This window comes from Gasterosteus aculeatus, chromosome 9 (assembly GCF_964276395.1).
Source record: "Gasterosteus aculeatus chromosome 9, fGasAcu3.hap1.1, whole genome shotgun sequence".
Classification (NCBI taxonomy): domain Eukaryota; kingdom Metazoa; phylum Chordata; class Actinopteri; order Perciformes; family Gasterosteidae; genus Gasterosteus; species Gasterosteus aculeatus.
In genome coordinates, this window is record NC_135696.1 from 14,851,784 (window position 1) to 14,866,544 (window position 14,761).

Consider the following 14,761-nt stretch of genomic DNA (forward strand, 5'->3'; position numbering starts at 1 on the left):
TATAAATAACAAATTATATGTAATAAAATATATATTAATTAAGAACAAGTTTCTTTATAAATTAGTTTAACAACATTCCGAAAAGACTATATTATTCTTGCTATCAAATGAAACTGGCTAGCACCTAACCTCAACATTTTGAATCATTTCAAGAAATTATCAAAAATCAATAAATATCTGAGGTTCTAATTTTGTCCTCGACCTTTGGAAACAGCATTTCAGCAAACACCTTCTCCACTGGGTCCATCCAGCAGCTGTTGTGGTGTTTCTTTCACCCGTAACACATGGTAATTACCACCAGATGCTGTTTGTCATGTGACTCTTTTCAACCAAAGTTTTCTAAAGTCGAGAAAATCAATTTGCAAACTCCGCATTTGTGGCAACGTCGGCCCATTTCCGTGACAACTGGAAAAGAGACCACGTGATACGGCCCCTAAGCTACAGACCCGGCTCCTTAATGGACGTTGCGGTGAATAACTACTGATGGATGGCGACGCATGATCTTCCCTCCTCTTTAAGTGGGAGCATTGCTTCGTAGCCACGCTCTCCGGAGGAGAGCAGCTCAAGGCTTCCACAGCCTCAGGAGGCCGTCCTCGCTGTACGTGGCGATCAGGTTCTCGCGTGGGTGGTGAGCGACGCCAATCACGTCTTTCTCGTGGACCTGTGGGCGCAGGAGAACATACATCACCACGCGCTCCGCGTCTCCCATTCAAAGAGTTGAGTATTACTATTATTATTATTATTATTATCAGGGCAGCTTACGGTCAGCGTTTTCTGCAGCCTTCCCGTCGTGTAGTGGAAGCAGTACAGAACAAAGTCCTCTCCCACACAATAGATCCAGTCCCCGCGGGGCGACACGGTGCAGCACACGAAATCGGCCCTCTGCTTTCTGTCCGAGCTGAAGGTCCTCACGATCTGACGAGAAAAGAGGACGCCCCCCCATGTGTGAGCATCAGCATAACCGAAAAGTGTGACCAGCGGTGCGTAGGTCATGAGTCGGGGGAGCTCTCACCTGACCGTCCATGTTCATGATGACCACCGTGTCGGAGTGATTGCAAATCACAAAGTGCTCCGGGTTTTGGGGGAGAGGAATCACATTGTTGACGGGGTCGTCTGAGGTCCGGGAGACGGATTTGAACGTGCGGAGGCACTCGCATGATGTTGTATTCCAAATCTAAAATATGCACAATTTTTATGATTCATTTAACGATTTATTTAATGTGTGACGCTCTCACATACGGGAGAGCGTCACATAAGACGGGTCGCTCATTGTACCTTAACTGTGCCATCCGATGAGGCACTGATGATGTGAAATCCATCTTGAGTGAAAAATGCATCTTTTTCAAACGCCGAATGGCTCTTCAACTCCTTTAGTGTCTTTCCTGATCTCAGTTCGTGAATTCTGAAAACGAAACGGACAAAAAACGCTGAATGAGATTAATCAGCCTCTCTGCCAAATTATTAAACCCACGTGAGCCACGACAAAACGCCGAAAGCTCTGATTCACTGCGTCTCCGGGAAGGACGGTGTTGCGTCCTGTCTCTGTGAATTTGCGACAGGGACACATTGCAGCTTCGTGCCTGAGCACACGGCCTCTCTCAGCTGCACCCACACAGCACATGTGCCTCAGACACAGGCCCGTCTCAGCCCACACAAATAGACACTCAACTCCTCAGATACAGGACGGGGATGCAGTCTGTGTCCCTGTGTGTGTCCCTGTGTGTGTGTGTCAGTGAGGGGAAGTGGGAGGTCTTTGCCCAAACATATTTACATTCAGGTGTGGCACTCATGCAACATGTGATGTCAGGCATTAACTGCTGCTGTTATTGAGCTTTTTTAAACAAATAAATATTATACTAATATTATAATACTTTTCTTTCCTTTCTTTAAACCTATCCTAAAAGGTTAACTGTTTTCTAAGCCAAAGTACAAACTCAACAAGTATATAATGGAACTAAGTTAAACATATTTACAGTTTATATCGAGAGGACTTAATAATGACCAGATCAGTTCAATTTTATGGCAATATTTGTTTTTTGAAAAATCATATACATGCAGTTTCAGTCTTGTTGTGTGAATCCTCTTCGAGATGTAAAAGGAGCTCAATGGCCCCCAGCTGATCTCTTCTTCATGTTCTTCTTTTCTTCTTCACGCCTTTGAATCTTTTGTGATTCGTGTCTGAGGTCAGTGAGGAGCTGCCACAGTAGACGAGCAGAGCTTTGCCAAATAAAAGCTGCACAAATTGAACGCGGCTCCCACAATGTTTTGTCTCTTTTCTTTTAAACTTGTGTTACATCATTTTCAAATTTGGGTATTCACTTTCTTGTATAACTCCAATCAAATTGACCGTATTAGCCATTTAAATATTTTACCGTCCATTCCAATGTAATGTTATTTTTATCATTTGTAAAGTTGTCTGTTCTCCACCCCAAGAGTGTGCAACACTGTCTCCACAGTAGGTCTACAAGTCCAGTCCAGCTTATATAAGTAATGTTTCTAAAATCAGTCATTACGGTGCACATGAATGGTTTTACATCCCACCTGATAGTCTGGTTAAAAGAGGCGCTGAGGATGTGGTTGTTGTCCTTGGAGAAGCTCACGCAGGTCACGCCTTTGTTGTGAGCGTGCTCGAACCTGCGCAGGCACGAGCCGCTCTGCACCCGCCAGACCTACGGCCGACCACAAAGACGTCACATTGTTTGGGGAGAAGAAGACCACCGCCCAAAGAAAACCTCTCAGCTGATAGCACAACATCATTTATCTGTGCATCTCCATGTGTGAGTGATAAGACATCACTTAATGAGGACGCAATGAGCGCTTGCTGACGTTGACAAATGTGCAGAAAAATATCAACCGACAGTAATGTCAAACAACATTATGAGGTCCAAACCTTTATTTTGCCATTCTGAGCTCCTGTTGCCAATAGATCTGTATCCTTACTGAAGCACATACACAGCACCGCATCATCCATCATCATGAAGCTGTCATGGGCCTGGTACTTTAAGTCCTAAGTCATTCATGCAAACACCAAAAGACACACACACAGAACAAAATAACCTCAATAAATGCAAGAAGATATTTCTGTCATATTATTTCTGTTCCAAGCTAAATCTAAAAACTTGAGCAAAACGTGAACAAAGGTCTCAGTATATTTAAGTATCATAATTTTAAAACACAATTTACCTTACTGATTTTTCCGGTCTTAAAGTTCCAGACTTCGATGAACCCGTCCACCGATCCGGTGACTAAGTATCTTCCATCGGGAGAGAAACAAGCACACTCCACATGTGATCGCCGCCCAAACTGCAGGTTTGAAAAACAACGCGCATAAATCGTGTGAGCAGACCGTCCACGCTCGAGGACACAAAGCAAGGACGGGACAATTGGATGCAAAGTGATGAGAGCACAGCCAGAGACTGAGCCAAGTGCCTTCAGGTGAGTAATGCTGTGAGTTACTCCGCGTGCGGAAGTGGCGAGGGCCAGGGGGCGTGGTCAACTTTAAAGACCACATCAATAAAAAGAGAAATCGCCCTTACTGTAAGTTCGTAGTTCACAAGTACACACGTGTAATTTTGTAAACTCTGTGGAATGCCGTACAGTGTTGGGTGGTGGTCTACCTTGATGTGGCGGTACAGTTGCGTGGGAAAGCTCTCCTTCTCCGTTCCTCTGTCTTGGTTGCCAGATGTTTCTATGGTCATGTCGGCGGGGAGCTGATCTGCATGCTGTTGTATTCTCATAGACTGTGGTTGACGGTTGAAAATAAAAAAAACAAAGTAAGTATTTATGGTTCAAATGTTGCTAAACTCTAAATTGTTACCCATAAGTAACTTCAACATAAGTGGAGCCTTTCCACCTTAAACCAGTGAAAGGAGCCCAGACAAAAGAAGATATATAGAAACTACTTCCTGTCATTTGACTGTTCCAAGTTGTTTTGCTGGATAAAGTGTTTCTTAACACTAATAGTCAGAGGTGGATTAACAGAAACGTACATTTCGAGATTGAGTACAAGTGGATTGATGTTGATCCCTTACGCCAACTTGATCCAGGAGCGCCATGAGGCGAGAAGGTGGCACCACGCTGACCTCCCTCACCAAGGCCTCGGCGATGGCCCGCCGCCGGTCCTCCTTGCTGCTGCCTTTCGGGTACGCCTGTGGTCGGACGCAGAGGACGTCACTTTACGAGGAACTTGAAGACGCGGCATGCTTGAAAGAAGAACAAGTGTATCATTGTTTCTTACCTCACAGGGGTCAAAGTAGGAGCGAGTTAGCATCTTATCCAGATGGATGTACCTCTCGGGCTGCGTTTGCTTCAACATGATCATGGGGTCGGTCTGTCTGAGGAGAGAGCGAGCGGCTCCCACCTCCCTCATTTCGATGAGCTCCATTACAACCTGATACAGAGATCGCTGTTCACCGCATGTTGCTTATTCAGTAGCCGATCCATCAGATTGACGCAAAAAAGACGTACCTGCTCGTAAAGGTCGATCAGTGTGTTGTCGGGCAACTTGAGGGACTTGATAGCGAGCAGGACTGAGTCCCAATGGCCGCTCTTTATATCTGCGACGAAGCTGTCGATGCTTTCCACTGTGTTGAGCGAGACGGTTGTCTCCTCCTGTAAGGTGGTGAGTGTTCGGTAGAGGTTGTTCTCCTTGAGGTACTGCATTATGAGGCGGATCACACTAGACAAAATAAAAGAAAAGGGTTCATGTTACGGTCACATCCCGACTACACTGTATAGGCCCGGTGACCTCTAAGAGGTTGGGATTAAAACACGGCTGTGAGCAACACCTGCTCCATGTGGACTTTTGTCCCACTTCACAGCCGTCTGTAGAGCAATTACACAACTCTGCTGGTTCTCATTCCCCCTTCTGCCGTCACTCCATCAACGCCCCGCTGTCAGCACTGCCTCTTCGCCAGTTTCCCAACACCATGTCAAAACACAGCACACAGGATGAGTTTCAATTTGACCACAATGCTGAATTCCCCAATGTTTCTCATGGGATGACAAACCAATAAAATGCCCCCCCCACCCCCCCACCCCCCCATCCGTGTCAGGGGTGGAGAGCCAATTAGATCAACAGGCACAAGTGGAGGAAACGGAGACTCCATGCACAGCGACTGCAAAGCAGCCATTGCATACATGGCTTACAGCGACCATGTCAGCGCCATCTCACGTGCCACAACGGACACAGTTGCGCCGCAACAAATCTGGTGCTAATGAGGAAAGCGTGATTGGAGGCTCCAAACCCCCCCCCCCCCACACATGGGCGCACAAACATTACCCTGACAATAAATAACGGCGTAAAGAATTTCTTTAAATAAACCACCAGCCACACGTGTCACATGCTTTGAAATAATGTCGCATGCTATTGTTAGAGGGAACTTTTAGAAGGACGCAAATATAGTAGCAAAATACCCAGTGACATACCCCCCAAACACACACACACTGATGTTTAATCACTGAAAACCCCAAAAACCCAGAGGAGAGGAAGAGGTAATGGCACTTACTCCGAGGGCTCCATCTCCGTTGCCATGCTGATGTAGCCTCCTGCAGCCGCCACACACCGGACTGAGTGACGGGTGGGCTCGGCGCTCGGCCACGTGAAAGCGGTGTGCTGAGGACCACCCACTACACGTGTTCATACCATATCATTGGCGGCGGGCAGCGGTCGCGATCCCTGTGACTTCCGCTGACAAGCAACGTTTTGGCGCTACGCACCCCCCCCCCCCCCCACCCCTCCCCCCCATCCCTGACGACACGCAGAGGAAAAGATTTTTCTGGACACGTTGCAGCAGACGCGTCTGCGTTTGGAGATGCGGCAGTCAGCCGCCACAGCAGCAGCAGCAGCAGCATCAGCACCACTCAAGCGTCGCCCTTGACGTCCTCTAATAGGAAAAATCACTTCAGCGCTCATCAGGATGCAAATAGCCGTGTGCGTCGATCCCTGCACATCTGGCACTGTCTTCCTATAATTACATCCCGGTTGGTAAACATTCCATCAGGATGCAGCGGCGTCACCAGAAAACAGCTGCACGGCCGCCTCACAGCGCGTGTGATAAACGTGTCAAAATAGAGTATACGCGTTGACAACAGAGCGTTGGTTACTGAAACATATGCAGGATGTCAGATATCCTTCGTGGACATGTTGTCTGCAGATGTTCAAAGTGCATACCAGTGTAGTGTGTATAGGTAAACAGCTGTGATGGAGGAAGGTCCAAATCCTTGGTTAATGAGCTCAATAATGTCCTCAATGATGTTTAAGGCTTGTCTTGAAAACACACGTTGCCACCATTACAACTAATTTGGTAATGAACGGACAGGTGATACTTTTATTTATATTGGGTTTCATGCGTCTATAACAATCTACAGTGTTTTCATTAGCTAAAAAAAGAAAAGCATTCTCGAGTAACTTTAGAATAAAAAGAATGAAAAGCATTAGCTTATTAGTCATTATCTTTAGTAGCCAACTGACCACAGACGTCAAACATACTAAATCAAATGAAAGCGCTCCCATGCAAACTGAAATATTTACGGTTTAGCGTCTCGCGGTGGCGTTGACCTATCGCGAGAACTGCCAAAGTACTTCACCAGGTGAGCTGCTTCATGTTTAGATTGAGAGACCACGTGATTTCAGCTACAGGTTTCTCCGATGCAGCAGCAGCAGCACCAGCAGCACCCATTAAGGTGAGTGTCACAATTCCTTCAACATCATTTTCGGCCCATAAAGTCAACCTATAAGATTGCATTTCACGTGTTCAAGCATTTCCTTTTCCCTTCTATCTTAAGTGTACGAAAAATGCCGATTAACAACAACCAGGTGAGTATAGGTAGATTAACTCGTTGGCTGCGTTCACAAGGCATCAACACCTGCTAATGCGGTTTAAGTCTTACCCTTTTTTTGCTATTAAATATGGTTTCCTGCATGGCAGCGGGCTGGGTTCCTTTTTCAAGTAAATTTCTCCATATTAATGGGAACGACGTCTTCTATTTTGATAATTTAGTTTGGAACAGTTAATTAATTTATGTCAGCGGAACCTCCCCGAGGACTGACGTCACACCTGGAGTTTTTTTTTTTTTTTTTTTCATTGCCTCGTGTTTATCTGTCTGGCAGAAGGGGCAGAGTGCTGCCGCCAGGCTGGCCAGGCTGCCCGTGGTGCGCTCAGCTTGCACCAAGCTTTCCGTCGTGTACACTGGCACTAAATGCAGACACCCCGGCCTGAGGTCGCTGTGTGACGCGGTGGAGAGCGGTGTGACGGCCGCAGTGGCCCCCGTCATGGTTAAACTGGGGCCTCAGAGTGAGTGTATGCGCTGGTGTAGGGGCCATCAATAATGTGGGGTGAGGGAGGGGGGGCTCCCTGATCATGGTTGTGCTTGAAGAAAACGTTCAGTGGATTAAGGGGTGGGGGGGGGGGGGTGACTAATGGCTTCAACAATCTGTAAATTAAATAATCATTGACCAATGGTAATACATTTCGTCCTTGTATGGTCATACGACTAAAAAGAAATCCGTTCCATTGGCAGCATGTGTGTACCAAATATATAATTATTTAAATGATTTCATAAATGACACATTCTCTTTCTGAAACGTTTCCACAGTTTCCATTGCAAATGGCGTTGCGTGTAAAAGTCTGGACTGGCTGGAGACGGCATTCCCAGTAATAAACACACCAACGGAGCAGGTGACTTTTTTTTTTTTTTCAAAATCTTAATGGGACACACACATTCTCCTCAAAGGCATAAGAAACTACAGCAGCCTCTCCTGGATGTGCCGGTTTTACACGCAGATTGTTGCCACTGCCAGGAGCAAGATGCTTGAGATCCAGGCCGTGGTGAGCATCGCGGCCCACGGTACCAGGGACTGTGTGGAGTACACGGTGGCATGGGTGACCGGCAGCTCGCGGCCGGCTGGTGACCAGGCTGGCCGGCCACTTGCAAAGAGGGGCCCCAGAGTGGGAAAGGACTTGGCTCTGATGGCGCGAGGGCCTCTGGCCGCTGACCAAGACGCAGGTACGGTTCCCGAGGTGAGACGGCCGGAATTCTCATTCAAAACGTGCCCGTACTTTATCCGCTCGCTGGCTTTCTAGAGGAAGACGACCATTTGGTGGAGGCCACACTTGGGAGACGGTGCCCCGTGCGGCTGGTTTCGCTTGCAGCCAAGCTGTGTAGGACGACGTACCGCGTGGTCGGCTCCAAGATGCAATGTGCTCAGGTGTGCTGCGAGTACTGTGTGGTAGGAAGTCTTGAAAATATACTAATTTGATTTGTTGTCAAATGCCTTTTATGAATTCCTGTCTTTTAATATGAAGCGTAAGCATAGATGCTGGAAACTATTCACTGTACAATGAATTCTGTTGAGTAGAGCTTTGTTACGGTGAGTTTATTGAACTTTAATTTTACGCTGCATTCCAAAAAATACTAACCCAATGGATTTTTGATCCAAAAATCAACTACACACAAATCACTATGGCACAATGTTGTTTTTCTATGCAGTCACAATATGTTTGTGCAGTTCAACTTACTCAATAGGCAGTGAAATGGATGTTTTACTAATAATGGCTGTGTTCCAGGGAGCTATGATACAGGAACTAGAAATTTAAGCAGCTAAATGGATTCAATGACATTTAATTCACATGTGGTTTATCTTGAGTGAAAATAATCTTTGTAAATACATGAACTCGCTTGTCCTGGTCCAGGACCTTCAGACCTGGAGTCTTCAGGAGCTGCCTCAGTACATGCAACATCAGCTGGTGTCTGCGTTCTTCTTCATCTCAGAGATGTACAAGTTGAGCTGCCCTGGACCCAAACGCGGCAGGTCTCATAGGCCTGGAAGTGGCTCCTCAGCGGTGGTCCAGGTTTACCCACAAGCTAAATCTTCCTGCAGAATCCGGCAGCAAACAAAGACGCCTGGGTTTGATGTTTTAGGATGTTGATTTGGTTGCTCCCAGAGATGAAACTTAATAAAATGGATTAAATAAGTTTGTTCTCTTGTCCTTGAATTCTGGCAGTTACCCATAGCATTAGCATTTCATTGTATTTTTTACTTGTGCACTGTCTTGTTGTCTGACTTGGCAGTTGGTGCGTGACAAATCTTTGTATGATATTTTGGCAATAAATGTTTCCGGATTGTGGCTGGCAAAGGCTCCCTGTAACCAGTAGATACAGAACCTCTAGCACTAGCCTTATTTCATGAACCTTTGAATGAGACCAGCTAGGACAAGTCATTACGTGGGAAGTCTGGCTTCTGTGTTAACCACAAAGGCACGAGACAATTGTGCTGCTTGGAACTTGGTTATGTTAGGGATTTAAACCAGAAGTGCAATGTTTAGTGTTAGAATTGTAGTTTTATTATTACATTGGCATGTTAGATTAAGTGAATGCAATTTGAAATCAATTGTCATGTTAAAACACTAAACCTGGGGACGGATGCTAATTGCCGTCAATTATGGATTTCTCCCAATTTTCTCACGTTTTTTTGAGAGTTGTCAGGTAGATTAACTTAATGCAAGGCAGCCGACTGAGGAAAATGTCTTTAGAATTGGACCACATGAACAGTTTTAGATCTAATGTGTGATGAACGGTGATTAATGATGTGTACTAGTTTGACTTGAACTATGCATGCTTTGTTATGTTCACTTAAGCATAAAGCAAACTACATTGAACGTATTGGAATGTGAGGGACAGGTTTCCGGTTACAGCAGCAGCTTCACATCGACGTGAAGGACAATCCAATGACAAACGCACCTAAGAAAAAAGCGGGGAAAGGACTGAATTTTCCTGCAGCCGCTTTGATAAGTCGCTTTAGACTTGCTCAGAGAATTCTCTTTCACAAAATATTTTACTGTTAGTTTTGTATTCCTAACGTTTAGTTATTAAATACTTGAATTTAAGCAAGCTGACTCTTTTGTTTCTGGCCGGGACAAGAACAAAGGAGTGAGGCCTCCCTTGAGAGCTTTCCGAACCCCAACAGTTGAAATGGTCAAGGTCATTAAATTACCTTTTAAAAAAGGTGCTGCATTTTCTGGCACATGAAATAGCAACCAAAATTTAAAACATCTTTAGTGATCTGCTTTAAATAATTCAATTGGCAAACCATCTATTTGACATTTCTGATGTACTGAAATGACATAACACAGGTTGATTTTTCAGCAAAACATGACTTTATTTGAGTTTTAGATTTCACTTCTGGCTGGACTCTGACTTGGATGCAGATGCTCTCAGAGAAGAAAGCCGGCGCCTCTTGGCGATTTGTTCCTTGCGCTTCTCCTTGGCCTCCTATTTAGAAGAAAAAAAAAATGTTTGAGTAAAATGTTTCAATACATCCAAAACTTGAATTTTCTAACTGGTAAATTCCCCAAAAGTATACAGGATTCCAACATTAAATGATGGCCCACCATTTCACAATCTGATGCCACATGTTAGATGTTACAATGACTGTTAGTAGAACACAGCCTTTTACTCAAATTGTGGATGTTACTCTGCACTCTAAGAAATTGTTGCCATTTGTATATTTCAGGCAGGATTGAAGTGCAGTTGGAAATTGGCCAGCTGGCAAACACTGGTGCATCATCCTTAGAAATATTACATTAAGTTTAAACAGGCAACAAAATCTCCCAGTTTCAGAAGACCTGATCCCCACTAGCATATTAATAAACAAGTGTAAAAATGAAAAGACAAGAAACTGGATCAGACATTACCTTCAGCCTCTTGGCCAGCAGCTTGGCGTACTCTGAAGCCTCCTCCTTGTTCTTCAGAGTGCGCTGTCTCTTGAGGGAGATGCGGCGGCGCTTGTGCTGCAGCACACGTGGCGTCACTAGTCTCTGGATCCTGGGAGCCTTAGTTCTGGCCTTCTTACCTGCCAGATGAAAATGGATCATTTAATAATTGAAACTGTAATAGTTGGTGGCTGTGAAGAGAATTGGTTGATGGACAGGACAGGAAACGTGTTTTGTTTTTTTAAATGTAGGTGATTTGCAAAGAAGAAACTGCCAAGTAAATTGACTGTCCTTATTTTTGCCATAAATTATACATAAACACTCAAGACTGGATGAAAATAAGGAAAACGTCATCTTTGAATATATAATTGCTTAGCTTACTGACCACTTAGCCCAGTACTGACGTCTAGTATTTGAAGTTGAAGTTCCTGAAAGACCTGAATGTTTACCCTCAAAAATTAGCTGTTGAACCTTCCTGAAGTGCTTTTATAGGGGTAGTATTTCAAAATCAACCGTTCATCTGAACCTTGCATGTTAAAAGCTAAAAATGTTCCTACAAACGTCCATGGACACAATTCCTGATTTCAAGCTTCAACAGAAGCCAAAACCATATTCACAAAAAGTTAGTCACTGAGCCAAATGGCACTGCTTAACTTTAGTGGAACCTCTTGTAGTCTTACCCTCTTTAGTCAGGGGTCTCCTCACAACATACTGCCTCACATCATCCTCCTTAGCCAGGTTGAAGAGCTTGCGGATCTTGCTGGCCCTCTTGGGTCCAAGGCGGCGAGGGACGGTGCTGTCGGTCAGACCGGGAATGTCCTTCTCGCCTGTGATGAACAGGAGAATGTTTAGTCCCCAAGAAAAAAAAAAAAGAACTGCCGCCTGCAGCCCCAAATTAACTAGGGCGACAATCAAGTCTCACAAATTCTCCCGACAGTGGACAGTTTCTCATCAGTGCAAAGCTCATTGATCCACAACATCAGAGTGTCATTATGACTATAGTCCACATAACAATGAGGGAGCAGTACAGTTCAACCAGCCATGGATTCTGGACATGGTCTTATACATTAAGCTACTCCGCAGTTACTCTGGCAACACGCTGTCCCCCCTTAATGACTATAGAGCAATCAAAAAGGGTCTACTGGTGTGCCATTAATACAACTTTCAAACGACATTTCAAAATAATTCCTCTGCTCTGTTAGCTGAACAAAAGCCTTTTTCCATGAAATGGTCTACGCTCACATTACCTTTCTTAACAATGACCAAGTTGAGAACGCTGAGGTTGGCGTCAACGATGCACCCACGGACAGACTTGCGTTTGCGTTCGCCGGTCCTGCGGGGACGGTAGCAGGAGTGGCCCTTGCTGAGGAGCAGGCGCACGCGGCCATGGGTCAGCACACCCTGCTTCATGGGGAAGCCCTGCCTGTCGTTGCCCCCGCTGATGCGCACAACGTAACCCTGCAGAAATACAGGAAAAACAGCGTGTTAGTTCTCTGCTCCTCCATTCAGAGATACTTTGTGTGTAACCCCAAAAATAATGAGGACTATCTGATTGTAGACTTGACCAATTAAAGTCATAATTATACAGACACACCGGAGTTAAGTTGGACAGTCGACTGGCCTTTGAAAGTCAACTGGCCAAAACAATAACAGGTCGTCCAGCAACTGTGGGCCCGGGTTATTTCTCCAACTTATAAGGCAACATATTGAAGAGCCCTCCATAAAAGACAATGCTCAGCACATTGTGGGGCTGTAACTGCTGTCCATTTACCCATTTCTCGTAGCCTGTGACCTTTTCTCAATGCAGCCTATAAAGAAGAGTCTTGTACAACTTTCCTGCCGACATGAAGACTAACTTTATTTGATTAACTTTGTAGTTTCTTTTGAGAATGCAAGGACATTTATCTAATCAGCCATGGATACAGGTTTATAATATGAGATTTAAAATATTCTACATAAAAAACGCAATGAGAGAGCAGTACAGTTCAACCATCCACTGATCCTGGACGAATATCGTTGTCAACTCCACCGGTACTCTTGCATCACGCTGTCCCCCCTTAATAACTACAGATCAGTTAGAAAGGGTCTACTGGTGTGCCACATCAGTTCTAATACAGATTTTCAATAAGTTATACCAACACATACTCTGCACGATGTTGTACGGAGTACATAGGAAAAAACTGCCGGGTCAAACATCACTTTACCTTCCACTCATCTCCCAGAGGGTCAGCAGGCACCTCGGTGGCCATACGCTTCTCATAGAAAGTTCGCAGCTTGCGCTCATCATCAACTTCGATGAGCTTCTGGCAGCCAGTAGCGGGGAACGAGATGTTCAGCTGGAAAAAACGGGACAAGGTTACAGTGTAGTCGTTTTAACATGTAGATGGTTTCTCAACGGTCACAACAGGTTATCAAGAGTCATATGCAGGTAGCCTAGGTGTAGCAGGTAATGTTAGCTGTGTAATAACTTCAATCAATGAGAACGGAGTTACAACTGGAGTTACTGGTGGGAAACTAGCAACGGGGTAGATTAAAAGCCTTAAATTCAGTTATCGACGAAGTGTCTGAGGTGAAGTTCATAAGGAAACGCGGTGGCGTGGAGGCCTTTTAGCTTCTACGTGGGCTAGCTAACGTTAGCACTCCGGACCCCGCTAACATTACCGCAACCGGTTAAAGAATAACGTTGTAAACTGACAACACAGGTAGGCAGATTTTTCCAATGTAAGTAACAGAAGTTTAAAATATCTCCATAACTGTAAATAGCTTGAATCGGCTGCACATTTCGTTTACTGTGCCGACATGTTTCTACAACTCCCTTGCCGACCCTATCGTCAGCACGGAATCGCAGCATAATCAAATATCATCCGAAGAGTCGGAGCCGCGGTTTCTATATTAAACTGGTTCGCTTAGAAGATCAAACTCATGGCATCAACCACACAGTGATATTTTATAGAAAATAGATTTCCACAGAGAGTTAGAGTTGAGAAAGCGTTGTACCTTCATTTTGCTAAACCGGCCCAACAACGGTCCGCCACGAAAAAGAGGCCGGATATCCGCTTCGTGATCTCACATAGGGCTTTTCTGTTCTCGCGATAACTGAATCGCTGTGTTTTTTTTTTGATTGGGCTCAAGCTGAAGGTTTTTAACACATTTCGATACAAACAGAATATATACATAAAGTAGTTATTTGTTTATTCATTGATTATTTAGAACGTGTTATTCATGTAAAGACAACCACAACACGATTACAGTACAGGTTAAATCACATTAACTAATAAAGTGTTGGTTATGACCATAATTATAGAATTAACTTAATTTGGGCATTATATGTCACTACCTTGTCCAGAGGGAGCCTGCCATTAGATAAGAAGCCTTGATTTGAAAATAGTTTACATCCCACGCTCAAGTGAGAGAAATAATCTTTGTATGTTGGACAAATCATCTTTTTAAAAATTAGCTTGATTATCTTTCCGTTCGGTGCAATATCCCTAGCAATCTCTAATGTGATACTTGTTATATATTACTTTTGAATAAACAAAACTTTAAAAAAAACGGACCCCTTCTTGAAATGTATTACCAAGACAACAAAAAACTGGCATTGTAAAAAAGACAAAATATCCAGACAAAAAGGCATAGTGAAGAGCAGAACGGATGTGACATAATACATGATTGATTATTGAAAATAATATATAAAATGCAACAATAAGTTAAACCAAACTAAAAATTCAAATAGCAGACATATAATAAGGGGTTTGGGATAATGCCCAGATTCGCCAGACTATGGGGATCTTTTCTTTCTATTGAATTACTTATGCAAAGTCAGAAAATGTGTTTTATTTTCAAATTTCAATTTACCAAGAATGTAATTAGGATCAATTTATTGGTGGCAAACCTACACAGAGCCACCGGTTGTTAGTAACACTACACCTTTCCTAGCTGATGCAACAGTCTTTTTTTATATGTTTGTCAAATAAAAAACAACAACCAGCTAAGAGAGTCCCTCTCTTAGCTGGTTGTTGTTTTTTCACATGTCACCGAAGCAGGAAGTA

At 44.3% G+C, this 14,761-nt stretch overlaps 3 protein-coding genes across 5 annotated transcripts; 1 reads left to right on the top strand and 2 right to left on the bottom strand.

Moving 5' to 3' along the window:
• Positions 1 to 433: 433 nt before the first annotated feature.
• Positions 434 to 5,674, bottom strand: LOC120825229 (WD40 repeat-containing protein SMU1). Of its 2 annotated transcripts, none has more exons than XM_078109048.1 (12): positions 5,508 to 5,674; positions 4,468 to 4,678; positions 4,238 to 4,390; positions 4,038 to 4,148; positions 3,618 to 3,740; positions 3,184 to 3,303; positions 2,891 to 3,007; positions 2,542 to 2,669; positions 1,276 to 1,402; positions 1,013 to 1,174; positions 763 to 915; positions 434 to 661 (listed from the first exon to the last, which is right to left on the bottom strand). In XM_078109048.1, exons 1-12 carry the CDS (start codon positions 5,531 to 5,533, stop codon positions 563 to 565), a joined length of 1,530 nt encoding a protein of 509 aa, XP_077965174.1. In that variant the 5' UTR covers positions 5,534 to 5,674; the 3' UTR covers positions 434 to 562. The 2 variants fall into 2 exon arrangements, with proteins under 2 accessions (XP_077965174.1, XP_040042667.2); XM_040186733.2 differs by having other exon boundaries at positions 4,032 to 4,148.
• A 251-nt stretch (positions 5,675 to 5,925) lies between these two features.
• LOC120825232 (perilipin-5) lies at positions 5,926 to 8,975 on the top strand. Of its 2 annotated transcripts, none has more exons than XM_040186740.2 (7): positions 5,926 to 6,684; positions 6,787 to 6,817; positions 7,112 to 7,295; positions 7,597 to 7,679; positions 7,785 to 8,007; positions 8,085 to 8,209; positions 8,694 to 8,975. In XM_040186740.2, the coding sequence occupies exons 1-7, from the start codon at positions 6,650 to 6,652 to the stop codon at positions 8,928 to 8,930; spliced, it is 918 nt and encodes a 305-aa protein (XP_040042674.2). In that variant the 5' UTR covers positions 5,926 to 6,649; the 3' UTR covers positions 8,931 to 8,975. The 2 variants fall into 2 exon arrangements, with proteins under 2 accessions (XP_040042674.2, XP_040042673.2); XM_040186739.2 differs by having other exon boundaries at positions 6,579 to 6,684; positions 8,085 to 8,230.
• A 1,159-nt stretch (positions 8,976 to 10,134) lies between these two features.
• rps6 (ribosomal protein S6) lies at positions 10,135 to 13,860 on the bottom strand. The gene is made up of 6 exons (XM_040187238.2): positions 13,710 to 13,860; positions 12,917 to 13,048; positions 11,960 to 12,170; positions 11,393 to 11,539; positions 10,695 to 10,852; positions 10,135 to 10,272 (listed from the first exon to the last, which is right to left on the bottom strand). The coding sequence occupies exons 1-6, from the start codon at positions 13,713 to 13,715 to the stop codon at positions 10,177 to 10,179; spliced, it is 750 nt and encodes a 249-aa protein (XP_040043172.1). The 5' UTR covers positions 13,716 to 13,860; the 3' UTR covers positions 10,135 to 10,176.
• Positions 13,861 to 14,761: the final 901 nt, after the last annotated feature.

Bases quoted from the DNA above. Each gene is read 5' to 3' on its own strand.
- LOC120825229 (XM_040186733.2), bottom strand. From the start codon at position 5,533: ATGGCAACGGAGATGGAGCCCTCGGA. The intron at 4,391-4,467 runs GTACGTCTTTTT...TCTCTGTATCAG, and splicing joins TGATCGACCTTTACGAGCAG to GTTGTAATGGAGCTCATCGA. The intron at 916-1,012 runs GTGAGAGCTCCC...TTTTCTCGTCAG, and splicing joins TCATGAACATGGACGGTCAG to ATCGTGAGGACCTTCAGCTC.
- LOC120825232 (XM_040186739.2), top strand. From the start codon at position 6,650: ATGCAGCAGCAGCAGCACCAGCAGCACCCATTAAG. The intron at 6,818-7,111 runs GTGAGTATAGGT...TCTGTCTGGCAG, and splicing joins TGCCGATTAACAACAACCAG to AAGGGGCAGAGTGCTGCCGC. The intron at 8,231-8,693 runs GTAGGAAGTCTT...GTCCTGGTCCAG, and splicing joins TGTGCTGCGAGTACTGTGTG to GACCTTCAGACCTGGAGTCT.
- rps6 (XM_040187238.2), bottom strand. The intron at 12,171-12,916 runs GTAAAGTGATGT...GTATTTCTGCAG, and splicing joins CTCTGGGAGATGAGTGGAAG to GGTTACGTTGTGCGCATCAG. The intron at 11,540-11,959 runs GTAATGTGAGCG...TGTTCATCACAG, and splicing joins CTTGGTCATTGTTAAGAAAG to GCGAGAAGGACATTCCCGGT.